Source organism: Taudactylus pleione, unplaced genomic scaffold, assembly GCF_031769625.1.
Source record: "Taudactylus pleione unplaced genomic scaffold, aTauple2 ptg000007l, whole genome shotgun sequence".
NCBI classification, from domain to species: Eukaryota; Metazoa; Chordata; class Amphibia; order Anura; family Myobatrachidae; genus Taudactylus; species Taudactylus pleione.
Genome location: NW_028284410.1, coordinates 341,371 through 362,046, shown reverse-complemented (window position 1 = coordinate 362,046; position 20,676 = coordinate 341,371). Strand labels below are relative to the sequence as shown.

At 40.8% G+C, this 20,676-nt stretch overlaps 1 protein-coding gene across 2 annotated transcripts in view; it reads left to right on the top strand.

The window, feature by feature from the left end:
• KIAA0319L (KIAA0319 like) overlaps positions 1–20,676 on the top strand; it is a 141,439-nt gene that overhangs the window by 71,975 nt on the left and 48,788 nt on the right. For both annotated transcript variants that reach the window (XM_088460609.1, XM_088460610.1), the window contains exons 6-10: positions 542–643; positions 4,138–4,235; positions 13,198–13,285; positions 13,377–13,469; positions 17,278–17,410. In XM_088460609.1, the coding sequence (XP_088316735.1) occupies positions 542–643; positions 4,138–4,235; positions 13,198–13,285; positions 13,377–13,469; positions 17,278–17,410 (514 nt within the window). The remainder of the gene's footprint in view (positions 1–541; positions 644–4,137; positions 4,236–13,197; positions 13,286–13,376; positions 13,470–17,277; positions 17,411–20,676) is intronic.

Here is a 20,676-nt window from a genome sequence, read left to right as displayed (position 1 = left end):
AAACAATAATAAAATAAGATTGGTTAAAAGCAGACAGACAAAGAGGTAAGAGGGCACTGCTCGCAAGCTTACAATATATAGGATTGTTATTTCTTTCAGAGATTCTGCAAGTTCTCTGAACGATTTGATATTCTCACATTTCCCAATATTGTTCTCCATGTGTCCTTCCAGCATGTAAAGAACAAACAATTCATGCGTTTTGTTAGATTTTTCAGTTGGATTGTTGTATATACACACACACGTATTAAATGTTTCTGAATTAATTTTTTGTTATTATCACCTATTATTTGTGCTCTAAAGCTAAACCTGTAAACGGCACACTGATCTGACACATGTTCTCCACTCATGTGCTTGGGCTTTATACTTTCTTTGTCCCTTAATATTTTTTTGTAATCCCCCTGTATTACTCTCCATACATGGCCCATTTAATTTTTTTTTATACAGAGCATACTCTGGAATATTTGTTAGTGCTGTAATATTAACACAGGTTCTTGAAAGGCGTTATTAATATGAGTTGAATGTATATTCTGTTTCCCTCTAGTAACAAACAAGCTTGTGGTGTCTGCTGGGGACAGCGTTGATATCACTCTGCCAAGCAATGCTGTCCAGCTGAATGCTTTTGTCCTTCCAGAGCCTCCTGAAGGTAATACTATTTATTCTCGTGTATCAGTACATGCATTTCATGGATCACTGAATGCTGAAACCCACCATTGCTTTCATAATTCTTTTACCTGTTTTTGTACTTATATGTGACCAGCTCCTCTGCTTCTGAAAACGTGATTGAGGCTTTCCACCTTCCTTAATAATGATACCCTCACTTGTTAAATGAGAGAGAAGATTTTAGCAGAGCTACAAGCAGACACTCTGTAAATAAACAGCTGAGCTTTACTGAACACATTGTAAATGTAAAACTCTTCAGAGGGGTTAAGTGCAGGATGTCGGCGCTCAGGATCCCAGCAGTCACAATCCCAATGCTGGCATCCCTGTCGGTCAGTATTCTAACCCTCCCCCCCTTAGTGCCTAACCTTAACCCTCCACCTAGTGCATAACCCTAACCCCTAACACTAACCCTCCCCCCAACCCGGCTATTTACCTTTGGGATTCCAGCGGTCGGGATGCAGGCACCAGGATTCTGACAAGTGCCGGGATTCCGACGCAGGCATTCTGAGCGCCGGAATCCCCGCGGTCGGGATATTGACCGGATCCCCTTCAAAGGCCACCATATTTATACTGTGCCAATTGATAATCGCCATATTAGGACCTGTCTCAATCTTCACTATCGTATTAATACAGCCCCGACCGACACCAATCTATAAGGCCAGCCGCCAAGGTATACCACATAATGTTCTAGCCCCCAATCACCACAAGAAAATCCCACCCTGTCTTGCACCACAAACCTTTAAAGGGATTACATTCTATTGGACAATCTCTTTTCTTTACTAATTTCTCCCCAATTTTAGTTCTTGCTATTCTGAGACACCAGTCACACTACAAACCTCCAGTCCTGGCAGTATAAATGCGTTGTCCGGTTCTGTCGCCTCTCATAGGTGTCCAATGTACTTTTCTACCTGCTTATATCAGTTGATGGTGAAAATCTCTTGGAGAATACCTACCAAAGTGCTACATTGCTAGCTAACGAAAGTAGCTGCTCTAAAAAGTATGCAGAGTATGCACAACTGGTTAAGCCGCCTCACAAGAAGTCATTAGAGCATCATGATAAGGTCATTTCTCCACGTGGAAGATATTCAAAGTGCAGAGGCATTTTTATCACTGAACACCTATTATGCATGTTTATGCTGTTTCTGAACTGGCTCCTATTTCATCATAATGACATCAAATTCACAAGCACTGCAATTACTTATTAATAAATCAAACAATCCCCTAATGTTTTAACCACTGAGACTGGTTTTACCCAATTATGAGCTTGTGTCATATTATATCATAAACTATGATAAATATCATGGTTTAAGAACAGCAGAATTTTTCCCTGTACACTACTTTGTCATGTTAGACTTGGATGAGACGGCTTGGTATACATGGTCAGAATCAGGCTTACCGGTGTATTACCGGGATCCACTGCCAGCCCGTGTATGTTGGTACAATGTTTACAGGCACCCTGCTCTCTACAATCGGCATTCCTGACTGCTTGTGAGGTCAGCGATGCGGATTGTATGTGCGGGTGGGGGTGCAGCGCCTGATGGAGCAATTTAATTGTTTCTCTGTTCGGGCGCCGATTAGTATTTAATGTGGCTAAAAGCAACGGGTTTAGTCGCGCAAAGAGGCTAAACCATCTAAAGAAGTGGTTAGGGCACCCAAACCAAAGGACTTCGCACACATTTCTTCTCACACCTCAGGAGGTGCGAGAAGAAATGTGTCCCCCCTGCAGCTTTAGGTGTCTGAACAGAGCAACAATTGAATCCTCCGTCGTGCATGCCATACAAAAAACACCCAGCGAGGGGCATACAAAACAATTGAATCGCAGGCTTAATGTCTTAAAAATAGAGCTAACTGCGGCTTTTAGCACATGGGGGAAACTGGAACTTCTAAACAGAACAATAGACAGAACAAAAGAAATAATAATAGAAGCGCTGTCAGCACTAAATATTTATTAAAATCTATATTGAAACTATAATACAGTTCACACGGCCAGTGTAAAGGACAATTAGTACATACAATTTAGAAAAAAAGTCACAAATATATAAAATCTAATAAATAATATTCAAGAACTAGCCACCACGGTATAACTCAGTACTCAAGACTGTGAGAAACTGCAATTCTTTTGTATTCAGTAAGTTATGTTGTATCAGCTGTTGCATCAAAGAAAATAAATCCTATTCAGGATCTTTGGCAACGTGACTGAAGGATTTCTGTGCGCAGCTTATTTGTCTTTGCATTGCCTACATGCAGTTCAAAGCACAGCAATACAGGTCATTCAAAAGGGTTCACAGACAAAAGTATGCTTGAATAGCTGCACTATCAGTCATAGAAACCTCCATTAATTCTGAAGTCCATTGTATCTAGAACTATATTTTCTATTGAATTGAATAACTACATGGTCTGTTTTTCACTTCCTAACACCTACAGATTTAATTTTTCTTTAACGCTTTCCCATCAAGAATTATGCTTTCTACTTCAACATGTTATAGCATACTCATTCAAGTGTGATAAATTTTAACAGTTGCAGGTATTCTTGAATGTAGGTGCCACACAACTCCCAAAAGCCATTGCACCTTATACTTACAGTACACAATTAAGTTCCCAATATATTGTGTGGCAAGATCAGGGTACCTGGGGTAAATGGTTTCACCGGTCATGCAGCAGCCAAGTAATAGTCGTACACCGGTTCTGGGCCTTGGTACAAGTATCTGCAACTAGTTATATTGGCAGTACAAAAATAAACAAATCACAAAAGTAAATCCTGGCTTGTCCGGCTCTAATTATACAAAATTATTCATTCTCTCAGGGTTGAGGGATCTAATGCTCCTCTCACAAAACTTACATTCATTAATCACAGTGTCTCTCAACAGTCCTCTGACCTGTTGAGACTGACAACAGAGACTGACACACCCTTTATCAGCCTCTTACAGGTGAACTGGCAATTAATCAGCTTCTGTCTGCCAGACACAAGCAAAAAAACGACAATCTTCCTAGTGTTAGTAATATATATATATATATATATATATATATATATAAAATATATATATATATAAAATATATACACACACGAGCGTTATATGATGCAGTACAAAGTGAAGTTTGTAAACCGTTGACATAGGCCTCTGCTGGGGAAAGCATTTCCAGATAGAAATCTTTTAAAGCCTTTAACTATTCATGGCTATTGTCTTTGAACTGGGGGTAAGGTATGATTTGAAAAGATTATAATATTGGTAATTTCAATTTTATATGTTGTGAAAGTTGTATTTTTGAGCCTTAAATCATATTGCTCCAAGCCTCCAATGAAATTCACATTATTAATTTGTTCGAGTACGATTAATAGTAAGGCTATGTATTGTACTTGTTTGTTACCTTTTTCAATAATAAAAAAAAAAATTATTAAATAGTAAGGGTAATTCTTGTTCACTATGTTAATTTGCTTTGATTTTATACCGATACATTTTTATATATCTTTATGTTTAGGAAAGGTATATACATATGACTGGAGGTTGATAACACATCCTACAGATTACAGCGGGGAGATGGAAGGGAAGCATTCTCAGTCACTCAAACTTTCAAAGGTGAGGAACTGTTCAATAATTGAGCACCAGACAGCTACTGGTAAATAAACATCTAATCCAGATCACTTACAAATATGGATGCCGCTATTGTGAGCAAAAATTTGCGTTAACTGCTGCCTCTGGGCTGTTTGCGGGTCTCTTATTGAAAAGCTCTGGAACTTTACCCGGAAGATGAGACAGTACAACCCAACTCGGGGATAATTGAATCTGTCACTAATATTTTTTTTTCTATTCTGTTGAAATACGAGTTAATTTTCTGTATGTTTATTTATGTATGACTTGTCTTGATTTATGTGTATTATTAGGAATTGAGAGGGATATGATAGGATGCCTGTGTATTAGGTGAAATACATGTCTGTGTAATAGAAGGAGGTGAGAGGGATGTCTTTTGAGATTTGTGCTTCAGGAAGCAGTAAGAATATGCATTGTGAAATCTGTGTATTAGACACATGACACCTCTTTTTAATTCCTATATGTTAGTAGAAGGTGATTCAAGATTGATTAGTAGAAGGTGATAAGACTGTGTCACCTAAAAATTACCTTTATCCTACACTCATCCTCACTTATACCACTGCTCTCTTTTGTATCTAACATATCCTGCCCTCTTTCAACAACACTAGAATCACTGCAACCCTGGACATGGCAGTTCCAGCCGCCATGCATTATCTATGGTGATCCAAATTCCAACCCTGGTTCAGACCCTACATCTGCAAAAGTGCTCTTGTGCTACCAAGAACTAGTAGAGAAAAGTCTGATTTCCTCCACTACACATTTACCCTGTCTTCTTGTTACATTACCCATGGCCTTGGCATGCAAACCTATTTTTAAGTCACCTTCAACTTGTATCTCTGCCCACCCCACACAATTCTTCACTTACTGCTGATGGCATCAAAGGCACAATAGACATCATCCATAAAAATATAAGTTTCTTCTTCGGGGTCCATAGGGATCCACAGGGATACCACGGGGGTTGATATGGTTGGAAGACCAGGCACCAAACAGTTAAAGCTTCTGCTCCCAGAATGCCCGGGTCCTTCCCCATATATATATATATATATATATATATATATATACCCCGCCCCTAGCCATAGGTCTTCAGTTGTTTGTTTGGTGCGGCAGGATCCAGACGCACCTTTGTAACAGGGGACTGCTCTGGCAGTCTTGAGCTTTTATTTTATGTTTTCTTTTCTAATGGTATAGTCAGCAGTACTCAGCGTCTGTATTAAGACGCATTGTGCTGGTGATTTCGGCGGGTAGCACCTGAGCTTAGCCAGCAGCAATGCTGCAACCTGGACTGCATCGGATACCCGGCGCAGTCAGGAAAGGCGATTCCTTGCTTATGAGGAATCGCGCACAATAGTCCTTGCTTTTGGTATCAGAGAGACACCAGAAGCCGCTGCTGTCAGGGCCCGGGATTGTTTGCGTCCTCACTACACCAGTCGGGGCCTTATCGTCTGACACTGGGGATCAGCAGCAGGCGCTTCTGCCACGAGGCCAGCGTACCCGGCTGGTTAACTCAGCCTAGGGAAGGTAGGCACTCCCCCGGCAGCTCCCACCCAGACACAGTCCCTACGAAGGGTTTTGCGCATATGGGTTGCTCCGTCTACCCTCCACATGTATATGAGACGCTCACAGTCCACGCTCAGTGCGCCCTGTAGCTGTTGGTCTCAGGAGGGTCTGGGTCAGTCTGGGTCAGTCTCCCTGTATACCTCTCCCTTGGTTAAGATATATGGTGCTCTGTGCCCTACCATTCCTTTGCGTTGCTGTAGTTGATTTAGAGCCGATTGTAATTATATTACATATGCATTGTATGTGACTGTTTGCTAGCTGCTGATTTGACACTCTCTTATTTCTAAATATGTCAATTATAACTATCACTGTTTTTTCTCTCCATCCTTTTTTGGGTGGAGGTTTCTTTTTGAGTACTTTACATTCAAATAAGATTTTGTGAAGGCTGTCACATAACATTGCAATTATTGCCTTTATTGTCCATGTCAATAGATAAAGGGATACAGGAGGGGGAGCAGCCTGTGTTGGTTCCATGTAAGTCATGTACGGCTTATGTGTCCCCCAGCATGTAAAGATGGTTTGTGTGTTGGCCGTTATAAAGAGTCACCTCACCAATCCAGTTTACCTGTCCCTGGACAAGAACCTTCTTGGGTTTCCTCTTTGTCCAAGGCTATGATGAACGTTGTGGAAAGTATTGCTGCTCCTACGATGCCTCCTTGGATTGGGTGTCCACAGTATACTATGTTTACACCTCCTATGCATCCTTCATGGAAGGATGTTTATGGCCATTCTTGTCAAGAGTATGGCACCATCTGATGTTGATAACATCCCCAGTAGTGACCTAAGCGCAAGTTATCTTTTTTTCAGTCTGCCAAGCATATGGATTCAGACACAGCATCAGGAGAATCAGATGATGCACAGGGTTCCTTAGGATCTAGTTCTGGGGAGAAGGATCATCCGTCCACAGTGGATGTTCCTTCTTTGGTGAGGGCTGTTAAATCAGTCCTAGATATTCAGGATGATGAACCGGCTCATAGTAGGAAGACTCCAATGTTTAATCACCACCGGAAAGTGATAAAAACTGAGTTCCCTGTATCTGATCAGCTTACAGAGCTTGTCGAGGAGGCATGGGGTAACCCTGATAGACGGTTTTATGTGAATAAAAGAATAACATCATTGTATCAGTTCCCACCTTCTGTATGTACTAAGTGGGAGGTACCTCCTAATGTGGATGCTCATGTAACACATTTAATCAGAAATGCTACATTACCTATTCCATCAGCGTCTTCGCTGAAGGATTCCAAAGATAAAAAGATTGAAGTCTGTCTTATAGCAATATTTTCGTCATCTGGAGCGATTACTCGTCCAGCTATGGCTGTAGCCTGGGTTGCTAAGACTGTTGAAGAATGGATAAGGGCTTTGGAGGATTCGCTACCAAATGCTACCAAAGAGCAGATGATGAATATATCCCACATATGGGAAGCAGCGTCCTATCTGGGAGGGGCTGCAGTGGATGCAGGAATTTTAGCTTCTAGGGCATCAGCAGCATCAATAGTGGCACGAAGGGCCCTTTGGTTAAGATCTTGGATACAGGATCAAAAAGGGCACTGGAAGTCCTACCTTTCTATGGAAGGGTACTTTTTGGAGCAGAGTTGGACAATATAATCACTACTTTGGCGGCTTCAAAATCTGCAGGTCTGCCATCTACGTCAAAGACCAGATCTAGGCAGGTTTATTTTCAGTCCTTCCGTCCTGAGGGATGGGCAGAGGAACAGTCTTCCTCTAGGCCGACTAGTTTCCGCAGGTCTAAGCGACAAAGTAAGAGGTCTGGCCTGGCAAGACGTCCAGCTTCTAAGCTGGACAACAAGCCCTCGGCCTGATGGAGTGGGGATTCCAGGGTGGGACGCAGACTTCTTCAGTTTGCGGATTATTAGCATCAGACAACTACAGATGCCTGGGTCCGAGAAGTGGTCTCTCAGGGGTATGCCGTCACTTTCAGGAGACATCCCCACCCGAAGGTTTTTTGCACAAATCTTCCGTCAGTTATTCACTCCTTGCTGCAGGCGGGGGTAATAATCCCAGTTCCTGTGTCTCAACAGGGAAGGGGTTATTATTCCAATCTGTTTCTGCGGCCTATCGCCATATACTAAATTTTAAAAACCTTCAACAGGTTTATCCATGTAACCAAGTTTCGGATGGAAACTCTTCGGTCAATTATTTTGACAATGGAGCCGGGGGATTACATGTTTTCTCTGGACATTCAGGATGCATATCTGCATGTTCCTATTATACCATCCCACCAACAGTTCTTACGGTTTGCTGTCCTTCAGCAACATTACCAATTTCAGGCTCTGCCCTTTGGCCTATCTAAGGCTCCCCAGGGATTTAACAAAATGATGGCAGTAATGAAGGCCTATCTCAGGCGTCAGGGAGTCAGAATTCAGCCATATCTGGATGACCTTCTGATATTGGCAAAGACTTCAGTTATGTTACAAAACCATCTGCAAATGACCATAGCCTGCCTAGAAAGGCATGGCTGGATAATTAATTAGAAGAAATCTTCATTATCTCCAACACAGCAGATGGTACACCTGGGGGCATTTCTGGATTCTCTGGCACAAAGAATATTTCTACCAGAGGACAAGATTGCACCTCTATCATTGCGAATACGCAAGCTGCTACACAAGTGAAGGGTATCCATTCTGTTAGCAATGCAGGTCCTGGGGTTCATGGTATCCACCCTCGACATGGTGGGGTATGCTCAGTTTCATTGCAGGCCTCTACAAAGATTGATTCTCTCCCGGTGGAACAGACAGCATCATCTTATAAGGTCTCAGAAGATCCTTCTCACTCCAGAGGTTCGTCACTCCCTCCTGTGGTGGCTGAGAAAGGATCATCTAAACAAAGGACACCTGTTCTGGATTCCAAATTGGATGCTTCTCACCACATACAGCCTTCGCGGATGGGGGCAGTGACAGGTCATCACACCTTTCAGGGAAGATGGACAAATCAAGAAAGTCTTCTGCCAATAAACATTCTGGAACTGCGATCAGTATACAGAGCTCTGGTCTTGGCACAGGACCTGCTCCAGGGCAGGTCTGTCCAGATTCAGTCCGACAATGCAACTACAGTGGCCTACCTCAATCATCAGGGAGGCACAAGAAGTTATGCAGCCATGAAGTTAGTAACAAGGGTTCTGATTTTGGCAGAAGGTCATCTTCCGACCATCTCAGCAATATTCATACCGGGAGTTCTCAATTGGGATAGACTTCCTAAGTCGCCAGGACATACACGCCGGAGAGTGGTGTCTCCATCCGGGAGTGTTTCAGCTCCTGATAAACAAATGGGGTCTACCAGAGATAGATCTCATGGCGTCATGTCACAACCACAAGGTCCCCAGGTACGGGTCCAGGTCAGAGACCTATCAGCAGCCTTTGTGGACGCACTGGCAATAAGATGGGATTTCAAGCTGGCCTATCTCTTTCCTCCGATTTCTCTACTCCCAAAAATTCTCCGAAAATTCATGCAGGAAGGCAGAACGGTAATACTGGTGGGTCCAGCTTGGCCCAGATGTCATTGCTTCACCTACATCCAGAATCTGTCCATAGACAGTCCATACCCTCTTCCTCTATGGCAGGATCTGCTAATGCAGGGTCCCTGCCGGCATCCGGACTTATCCCATCTGGCTTTGGCGGTGTGGCTCTTGAATCTTCCATCCTAAGAGCAAAAGGTTTTTCCATTTCTGGAATTCAAATGATGATTATGGCACGGAAGCCTGCCTTTGCCTGCATCTATTACAGAGTTTGGCATTCTTTTGGTCAATGGTGTTCCCATAGGAAGTATGATCCTAAGATATTCAGGATTTCCAGGGTCCGGGCTTTTCTTCAGGCAGGATTAGACAAAGGTCTACGCCTGGCCACTTTGAGAGTGCAGGTTTCTGCACTGTCAGTCTGGTTTCAGAAGAAGATTTCTTTATTACCAGATGTTAGTTTATTTTCCAAGGAGTTTTGCGAGTTCAGCCTCCTTTTCTTCCACCGGTAGCACCGTGGGATTTGTCTTTGGTTCTTAAGGGACTACAAACTTCCCCATTTGAACATTTGGACTCTGTGGATTTGAAGTGGTTAACAGCAAAAACAGTTTTTCTTCTTGCTATTTCTTCTGCTTGCAGAGTCTCTGATTTGGCAGAACTCTCTTGTCGTTCCCCATTTTTTATTTTTCACCAGGATAAAGTTGTTCTTCATACAAGGGAGGGTTACCTTCCTAAGTTAGTGTCCCGTTTTAATGTGAATTAAGAAATTGTTGTTCCAGCTTTTCAGGCTCCAGATCTTTCTGTAGGTGAAGCCTAACTGGATTTAGTTTGTGCTCTCCGTATCTATGTGTTAGCAAATCAGATGCTCTTTTTGTATTATATGGTTTTCACAAACGAGGATGGCCAGCTAATAAGCAGACTCTGGCGAGATGGCTACGCAGGACTATATCTCAGGTGTACACATAGGCTGATCTCTCTGTCCCAAGCACAGTGACAGCACATTCTACTCGGTCTTTAGGGCCATCATGGGCATTTAGTCGCGGTGCCTCCGCTGAACAGTTGTGTAAGGCAGCCACATGGTCTTCTGTCTACACTTTTCTTATGTTTTATGCCTTTGATACTTTTGCCTCTCAGGATGCTTCTTTTGGGCGACAAGTTCTCTTTTCTGGTCAGGAGAGTCTCCCACCCTAGGGGAACTGCTTTGGAACATCCCCATGGTATCCCTGTGGATTCCTATGGACCCCGAAGAAGAAATATAGAGTTATGGTAGACTTACCTAGATAACGCCTTTTCTTTGAGGTCCAGAGGGCACCCACCCTGACGCACCTGGCTTCATTTGGTTATTTTCTTTCGGTCACAGATTCCCTTATCTTAAGTAAGAGAGTTTCTGGTGTACGGTTGTTCTTCCTTCTCCTCTTTCCTTCTCCTCTTTCCTTCTCCTCTTTCCTTCTCCTGCCTTGAGGCTTGTTAACTAAACTGAAGTCCTATGGCTAGGGGTGAGGTATATATGGGGAACCAACCGGACCATTCTGGGAGCAGAAGCTTTTTAACTGTTTGGTGCCTGGTCTTCCAACCATATTTTCCCCCATGGTATTCCTGTGGACCCTATGGACCTCGAAGAAGAAAAGGAGTTGTCTAGGTAAGTGTACCATAACTCTAATTTTCACTCCAAATCTATATAACCACTTTCTCTTCTATGCTCCCAATCACATTCATGTTTTTCTCTTTCTTTTCCTTTTCCCTCTCTGTCCCCTGTACTGTGTTTTTTTTCCCATATCCTCCTCTCTGTCTGCCCTAATGTTTGTAAACACTTAGCTCAACCTGTCCCTCTCTCCACTGGGACTCATTATTTAAACATTCGCTTATTTCTCTCATACTTAACTTCATAATTCCTTTCTTTCCAGCTATTTCTTCGTTACTCAATCCCTTTTTACTTTCATATTACTTCATCTGCTTATGCATAAACACCGAACCCACTTTCTCTCTAATCGCTCCTCCTCTATCCTCTGCAGTCACCATCTATACTCCATTAGGTCTGCCCCACTATAGTATGCAACAATCTACTTATAGCTAAGTCAAAAGGTTGCTGCTACCTACTGATCCTCCTTGATTTCTCTGCCCATTCTTTTCTCCTTCACCTTCTTCACTCCTTTGGACTATGCTTTGCTGTTCTCTCTTGATTCACCTCCAAACCTTTCTAGGAGCTTCTTCAGTAATTCTGACATGTCCTCCCCTCTATTTCCTGCATATGTTGTGGCCCATCAAGGCACTATTCTCAGCCCTCTGCTTTTCTCTCTTTATGGGGTGTATTTTCTAAAGTGAGAGATTTTAGAAGTGGAGTTGTTGCCCATAGCAACCAATCAGATTCTAGCTATTATCTTTTAGAATCTGCTAGTTAAATGGTAAGTAGAATCTGAGTGGTTGCTATGTGCAACATCTTCAATTCTAAAACCTCTTACTTTAGTAAATATACCCCCCATGCCTCTTCTCTTGGTAAACTAATGCATTCCTTTGGCATCCACTGACATCTCTGTGCAGACAACACCTAAATCCGCCTCACATCCCCTGACCTCTCTCCTTCTCTCTCCTGTTGTGGGCCAGTTCCCTAACCACAATCTCCACTTTGATGTGCCAATGGTACCTAAACTTCAACATATCCAAAATGGAGCTCATTATTGTCACTCCTCCCACTTAACCCCTTCTAGTCTTTTGCCACCATAGACAGTATCACTTCTCAGTTCCCCCATAATTGCTGCCTTGGTGTCATTTTCAGTTCTTCCTCCATTTCACTCCTCCATCAAAACACTGACAAAATTTGTCCCTTTCACACTCTGTACTTTACCAAAACCCTTTTTCTTTCTCTCATTTTCTGCCTTTACTACTGCAACCTCCTGCTAGTTGGCCTTCCCCTCACTCATCTATCCCCACTACGGGTTGGTTATGGGGTCCCGGCGGTCAGAATCCTGACTGTCGGGATTTTGACCATCCCCCCCCCCCCCCACTACTATCAGTCCTAAATGCTATAATTAGACTTATTTTCCTCTCTCATCATGCCAAAACTATTAAACCACTGTGCAAATGCCTACTTTGAGCTTGTCACAAGATGCCGTCCCTAACTCTGTTACATCTGTCTGTTACTACTTCCTCTGAAACTTCACTTGTGCTTCTCTTGGCGTAAAACTTCTAACCTCACCAGACTCTCCCCCAGCCTTCCAACTTGTAAGCTCGCTTTGAAAACTCACATCTCTACATTTAATGTGTATACTACTAATACTGCAATACTACTCCACTAAATTGTGTTGTACCTGCATTGTCCTTTCCATCTAGTCTGTTAGCTCACTCAAGCAAGACCCTCTCCTCCCTCTCTCACATTTTTTTTTAATGAATGACCTGTTACATACAGTGATGTTGATAATTGGGGTAATTGTATACAGTATTAGAAGGAGATGAGAAAAGTATGTCTTGACGTCTTTATTATAACTCCTAATAACTTTATAATGTACAGTAGTGTCTTTTAATCATTTGTACATATTTTTCCTAATATAAAGAAGTCTGTAACATCCATTTTATGTTATCATCTATGTGGGAGTTGCAGAGTAATGCATATGCATATTATCATAGCATAATGTTAATAGAACATAATACATTAAGTGCAGCATCAAAGAGACTGAATTTCACGTTGTACTCTACAACTCTTACGACCTTTTTCCACCTAGTGATACATTAAATAAAAAAATAGAGGCTCTTGAGGTTGTGGTGGAAAAATGGCATAAATGTTTTTCTTTATTCTCATTAATCTTTAATAGTAACACTGTTACATAAGTGTAGTGGTTATATAGTGTTGCTAATATCAGATGTCTTGATCAGTGCTAGTGAATTTCTGCTATGTCCTATAACATCATAACTGTTGTTCTTCTCTTCAAGCTCACAGCAGGTCTCTATGAGTTCAAGGTCATTGTGGATGGTGATAATGCACATGGAGAGGGGTTTGTGAATGTCACAGTCAAACCAGGTAAGGCAATAACCTCATATTTGCTAGATTACAATGCTGGACGTCATTCGTAGATCATCTGATGTTACATATAACTTTCTTATTCTTACAGAGCCAAGAGTAAACCAGCCTCCTGTAGCTATTGTGTCACCTCGCTATTTGGAAATCTCATTGCCCACCACTTCTACAGTGATTGATGGCAGCCGTAAGTATCCGGAAATGTCCAGTCTCCTCTGTAAAAGTGTTCTTTACTAGGAAGTTTAGACTGTTAGGGGTGAGTCAGATAGATGTGAATTGTCTGAGCGGGGTGTTGTCATTGTATGTTATTGTTACATTAATATGTATACATTAATATGATATACTTTCTTTGCATTGTGAAATTCATTTGTTATGATTTCTCCTTTTACATTCGCCGGGATAAACTCTTCACTTTGCAACCATATATTTCTTTACAATAGTAAAGTATGTGCAAGTGTGGGGAAAACATTACGAAACTTGCGGTAATTTTCCTGTTCAAAAATATAATTAATTCACCCGCTTTTGTTTGCACCGACTAAAGTGGTGAAAAGTTTTCTAAATTATTCATTTTAATCTGGATATATCAAAATATAATACAAGACAACAAATATACAGCTCCTTGAAAAGTTTTGTAATTGGTTTTAATACCAAAATATAGGATAAACATTTTTTTTTTATCCCATAGTAATTGTCATTTAAACATTATAATACAGATAGACATGGCAGAGTCAGCCTGGCACAACAAGGTGCTGATTTTATAAGAGCGCTTTTAGTAAAAATATGGGTGGGTGTATTTAGTTAAATTGCCAATATATACAGTATTAAATACAGTGTATAATATATACATCTTTAATGAATTTCTGTCTAGTTAGATGCATGTCATACTTGTACTTTCTCCACCTTGCATTGCTGACAGATTCCTTAAAGAAAGTAAGGTGTTTAGTGGTAGACTTATGTGACCTCACTTTCAATAGTTCAACTTGCTGCTAATTGTGGAGCCTCACCCTGCAGCAGCATAATGGAGGTTGATACTCATATAGCACTTTTTAGTTAGCCAGCCTTTAAAGAAAATGTTGTAATGAAAACTGCAGTTGAATCGGTTAGAAATTATACTCATTTCATTCCAGGCATGGAACATACACTTCAAACTAGACTGCCCTGCATGAGCATAATCACCCGTAATTCATAGTCATTCAGTATTCATTGTATCTGTACCACATAAATTTCCCTCACACACCAGCCTGCTGTTTATTGTATCACCCATATTAATCATACCCACTCCATGTGTATTTAGTCTTCCACAAAACAACATTATTTCTCCTCCTCCACTATTGATTGTAAGGTCACCTGATTGCTGTAAAAGTGTCATACACAGCATGATGTCTATGCATATCCACTAATCTCAGTCTTTTCAATTTTGTAATATGCTGCACTTCAACACTGCACTGCAGATATTTGTTACACGTTTTAAATATAAAATAATTCTATAAATGTAAAACTTATATTTTTATGTATTAATTTAATATTTACTTTAATAATGATATAATAATAATAATAATAATAATAATAATAATTGAAGAAAAAAAAAACATATGATTTTGCTCCTTAACAAATGCAAGTTATAATTCACTCTGGATTAGCAACAAGTATCAAGAGAATCAACAGACTTCAACACAGATCTCAGACAAAGGAAGTGGTGATAGCGCAAGCTATGTGTGATGGTAGAAAAAGATGGATAGACAGTGTGTGTAAGGATTCACATAAAAAATAACCGGTCACTGGGCAGATGCATATAAAACATATATTTAATGGTAATAATATAAAATAAATCAAGCTGATATGCTAAGAATAATGGGTAATAAATACATAAAATCAACCTAGATGGTGAATCGATGGATGACTCCTATCATATAAAAACATATAAGAAAAATGACATATTTAAACATATGCAGACAATGTAAGATGAATAATAAAAGATTGTAAATCAGCATGAAAATAAATAAATAAGAGTATGAATGAATGAATGGAGTGGATGAATCTCAATTCAAAAAATAAAAATGGAGGCCTTACATTAATCCCATCCGTTTACCTTGCATCCACCACACAGGACATAGCTGAATGCGCAATATGCTCATTGTACACTTTACAGTTGAATTACACATAATGTTATATATATATATATATATATACATATATATCTATCCCCTTGAAGAAGTCCGCTGGTTTCGAAACGCGTTGTAGGCCTGTACCCTACCTGACATTACTATCCTCTACACATGAAATAATATAAGAATCAAATCTATTTTCATGCACTGTATTTTTTTAATCTAATACTGAAATGTATTGTTTTTTATTCCTATTTATATCTGTTTTTATGTTTTATGTTCTAAATAAATGTGTGCATTTTTTATATACATATGGTCCATATTTATCATTTGTTCTTAGGCCCTGAAAAGAGGTTTATTGTATTTCTTTGCAATTGATAGGTTTTAAATCACATATTTCTTGTTTGCACTATCTGCATATGATCACTTTACATTATATGGCACTTTATGGCACTCTGGGCCTGATTCAGACCCGTTAGCCAGCGGGTCGACTGTGTGCCTGTGCGCACGCACGGTGTGCGCGAGCCCCAGAGCAAGCGCATAAACCACTCGCTCCGTTGCTCACAACAAACGGGCGACTGTCGATGTTGATCGACAGCTCGCCCCGTTTTCTAGGCGGGGAGGGGGGGTGGCCGGGCAAACGGAGGCGTTCCTGCAGGAACGCCTGCCGTTTGTGGGCGGCCCTACTGACATCACTTGTGATGTAAGTAGGTGGACTTCCTGCTCTATTAGAGCAGGAAGTCCACTGGGGCTTGCGGCAACGAGACCATCGTGACCATCACTTGGCCGCTCACATAAGCTGTGGTAACCCACAGCTATGCGAGTGGCCAGGAGGCCGCAACTAAAAAATAAACAAGTGGCCGCCCTGATTCAGAGTGAGCACTCGCTTTTTGCGAGCGGCTCTGAATCAGGCCCTCTGACTTGATTCCATTGTTTATAAATTTCACTATAAGTTGCTAACCACTACTTAATTTATATCAGGTTGAGCAGACACCCCGTTGTTATGGGTGGGGGTGCTCAGAAATTTACACACATTCTCACTTTATTTATTGTTTTGGTACATTACAAATTCTGGCGCTATACAAAACCTAACATATTTGATGGGTAGACCGCTGGTATGCCGGGGGAGGGAGGTCAGGTTTAGGCACTAGGGGGGAGGTTAGGTTCAGGCACCGGAGAGGTAAGGGTTAGCGTTAGGGAACTTACCTGTTAGTGTCGGGAATGTGACTGTCGGGATACCGCTGTCTGTATTCTGACAGCCATTATCCCGACAGTCGGGATCCTATACTGTAGGAGTACAATTTTTGTATTTGTTTACGGAATTTGACAGTATGTGTAATATTTTCTGAAATACCATAAAAAGTATGTTGATTATGTCTGTTTTTATGACTAAATCACGAAATTGCAGCAATATTTGATTTTATTCCTGCCCATTTTCCTGACCTCTGTGCATAACAAGGTTACAGAAAAGTGATCACTATAGCTCATTGGAATAAGTGCAACCCCAAAAGTATACGCAGACATATATTCTGCAATGAAATGAGAAATTAATGCTGCTGATTGCAGACTACTTAGAAGTCCATTCGTGTGTACAAAGGCTCTTCAACACCTGTATGTCAATTTAGGTGTAAAAGTGGATCTTTCAGCTTGACATAACCATTTGTAATTCAGTGCTACAGCTATTTGTCAATAAAAAATAATTTAAATAAAAGCAATAAGGTCCCTAGTTGTTGTATTCTTACAATTGGGAGAAGGTTACCCTGAAACCATTGAAGTGCAGTGCATAGGCTGGCACTGTGGCGCTTGTATTAATGAATAAAAAATGTGATCTGTGTAAAGCATATAACATGTATACATAATATGGCTGATAATCTGTACCTATGTTATCAGAGAGCACAGATGATGAAAAGATTGTCAGTTACCACTGGGAGGAGCTGAAGGGTCCTTTAAGAGAAGAGAAGATCAAAGCAGACACGGCTGTTTTAACACTCACCAACCTGGTACCTGGTAATTACACTTTCAGGTAAGAATTTGTGTGTTGGAAGGAGCTCTATGTGATGCTGAATGTTACATGTTAAAACTTTTCATGAAATAGTAGCTGGAATAACAAACTATGGCCCTGATTTAGAGATGAATGCTAACCCGATGGTTATCGCACATCTCTGAATTTTTACAGTCTACGCTTGTACAGTACTCGCCATGAGCATGAGCAGAACAGGTCCTGCGATCTCACACACAGTTCCCCCAAGCCTATGCTAGTTTGACGGCCAGCAACGTGTGGGGGGCAGTCAGGGGGCGGCCTACATACCTGGAAACGGGGGTGTTGTTGCCCCCGTTTCCTGGGAGTGCTGAGGCCAGGGTCTGCATCCATGGACAAAAAAATTTCTGGCCTCGCAAGCCGCCAGGACCCGGTCAGACTGCGGCAAGCTTTAGTTACCGCAGACTGGCCAATGGTGCAACCATCGCGACATTCCCATAGTGCTTCCTAGTAGAAGTTATACATAGGGTGCAGGAACACAACCTCCACTTGAAATCCACTCTCATTCCTTGTGATATTCTTTTTTAATTAACCATATCTTCGAAGGCCACATGAGTTTTGCCTTGTGTTTTTTTTTTTTTATTCTATTGGATGGGTATAATGTAAATGTCTCCATCATGGCTCTAAAACGGTTACTGTTACACTAAAACCTGGGGACGATCATTGTGCCATCCTATCAGCCAATGTCTGTTCTTACAGACGAGTTAAAAATAATTGCTCAGATTCTGGCCAATTGGTTAATCAAGAGCTTATTAGTCACCAGTTTCTGCAATTCCTTATTTTAAAACCCTGCATTGCTAGCTCTACATACCTTTTGCTTTTTATGCCTTTGTCTCAACGGTCAAAGCCCAGAACTGCTTTGACTTGTGAGATACCTCATATATGCAGTCTATGCCTTCATTTACATGGATGGTTCTAATACAAAAGAAGATCTGCAAAGGGAAACCAATATTGTCACTTACTCCCCCAAAAAATAGCCTCCAAATATAAGGTGCATTAGGATATTAATGCTGGTATATAGTGTAACATTCAAACAACCACAATAAATTGGTATTCCACTTCGGGGTATTCTAAGGTCTACATGTAATTGTTACTCTTTATATGTTGCAAACATTTTTTTAAACCTTTATTTTTCATAATAAAATTATTCATTACCTGTAACATCTGATAGTTTAAAGGCTATTAAGCTGGGCACACATCTAACCAACTTTCATCCAACTTACCAGCTGTCCAATTTGTCTGACCAACTTCTCTTCAACTGAACAATTCTGACGCCACAGAAAAAGACGTTTTTTAACATATGCCATCAGAAGACCCCCTCCACCACAACCTTTGTCACACAATTTCCACTTGCACAGCACGGTGTCACACAATCCCTTTTCCCGCAACTGCACAGAACTAAACAGTTCATAGCAGCTGCACCCCTTGCACCAATGCTAGTTACGCCCATGTCTCTCTCCAACTCTTTATTATGTATTTTGTTTTGTATGTATTTTGAAAATGTTGTGTTTATGGTTCTTTAACCCCTTCACTGATGAAACTTTATTAACTGCTGTGCTTAAGTCATTTTTTCACATTTGCATTCATCACATTCCAATATCAATGATTTTTTTTATGCCATGCCCACACAAATTATACTTTGGGGTTCTTTTTAGAACATTTTGTATATCCTGAAAATACCCTTAGTTTTTAAAAAAATTTCTAACGTGAAATGAAATTTAACCAAAATGCCCAAAAATAGTGTTTTTTATTAAATTTTTAACAAGGTGTAACCAAAGCAAAAGTGATTATTATTTATTTTCTTAACACCACCTAAAATTCTTTGTGTTGCTAGCTTTTGCAATAATTCACTGCTACCAGCAGGATTCTAAGTATATATTTTCACAAAATTATGTACACTTGAAAATAATACTTTTTTCCACTAACAATGTGCAGGAATAATATTACAGCCCAACAAGGCCTACCATGTTTAAAACTAGGAAACCTACCTACTGATGGGACCCCTTTTTTATGTCTGGAGCTTTGGGCTTTAGATCCCCCATGTGTGGAATTTTTTGTTTTTGTATGTGTTGTTTAAGTCATTGGGCGGGATACAGCAATGTGAGAAATGCGGTGAAACCCCCAAAAATGCAGTGCATTCCAGGGCTTGGATGCGGTGGGAGGCGTTACCCTTTAGAAGACTATGGGCGTTACCCTTTAGAAGACTATGGGCTTCTTTAGACACCCAGATGGTGTTACCCTATAGAAGCCCTATATCCCTCCCAGCACCCCCCCGTGGTGCATTTGTCATTCTGCCCATGCCTCCTAGCAGCTGCACAGATATATTCTTTACTCACTGACACATTTTAAAAGATTCACAGGTGGAACTAATTATTTCACTTGTTATTCTATGAGGAGACCTGGTAAACATCCACTGTTTGGGGTCCTGAGGACTGAATTTGAGAACCTGTGGTCTACATCGTTTAATGTATGTTCTAGCAAAACCATTAGGTTTCTGTACAATTATATAGTCTAGTAGCTTTCATTTCATGTTGGTTTATGTTATAGAGATCAGTGTAACAGGCATGGAATACTTTAGCAATGTCTACCTTATGGAAAATAGTGTTTTTCTTCTATTATTTATCACCAGGATTGTGTTACAGTAGTTACTAATTGGCTAACATTGATTTTGTGTGAGGTATCTGTTAATCATCTCCACAGTTTTGCCGGTGAGTCTGTTTCACTATTAAAAATATTGCCCTTTTACATTTCTGGCTTAAATATACTAGTAAATAAACCCCAATGGCACCAACTGTCAAACATGGTGGAGGAAGCATGGTGGTTAGGGGCTGTTTTGCTGGATCCCGAGTCAGTGACTTCCACAGAGCGCCTCTGTTCTACGCCTAGTTGGTCAAGGGTTATCCTACAGTTAGATAATAACCCAATATATAACTCCAGGCTATGTCAGAACTACCTTTGAGGAAAAGAACAAGACAGTAGGCTTCAAATCATGGAATAGCCAGCACAGTCTCCAGCCTTCAACACAATAGAACTGGTTTAGGATGAATTGGACAGAAGGGCGAAAGCAAAGTAACCTACAAGGGCTACACATTTGTGGGAACGTCTGCAACAGTGTTGGGAAGAAACTTGTAATCCATAATTTGTTTCCATTGTAGAAAGGATGCCACAGGGGTGTTTAGCATTTATATCTGCAAAAGGTGGCTGCTTTGATGAGTCTAAAATTTAGAAAATATAGACTCTGATTTTTGTAA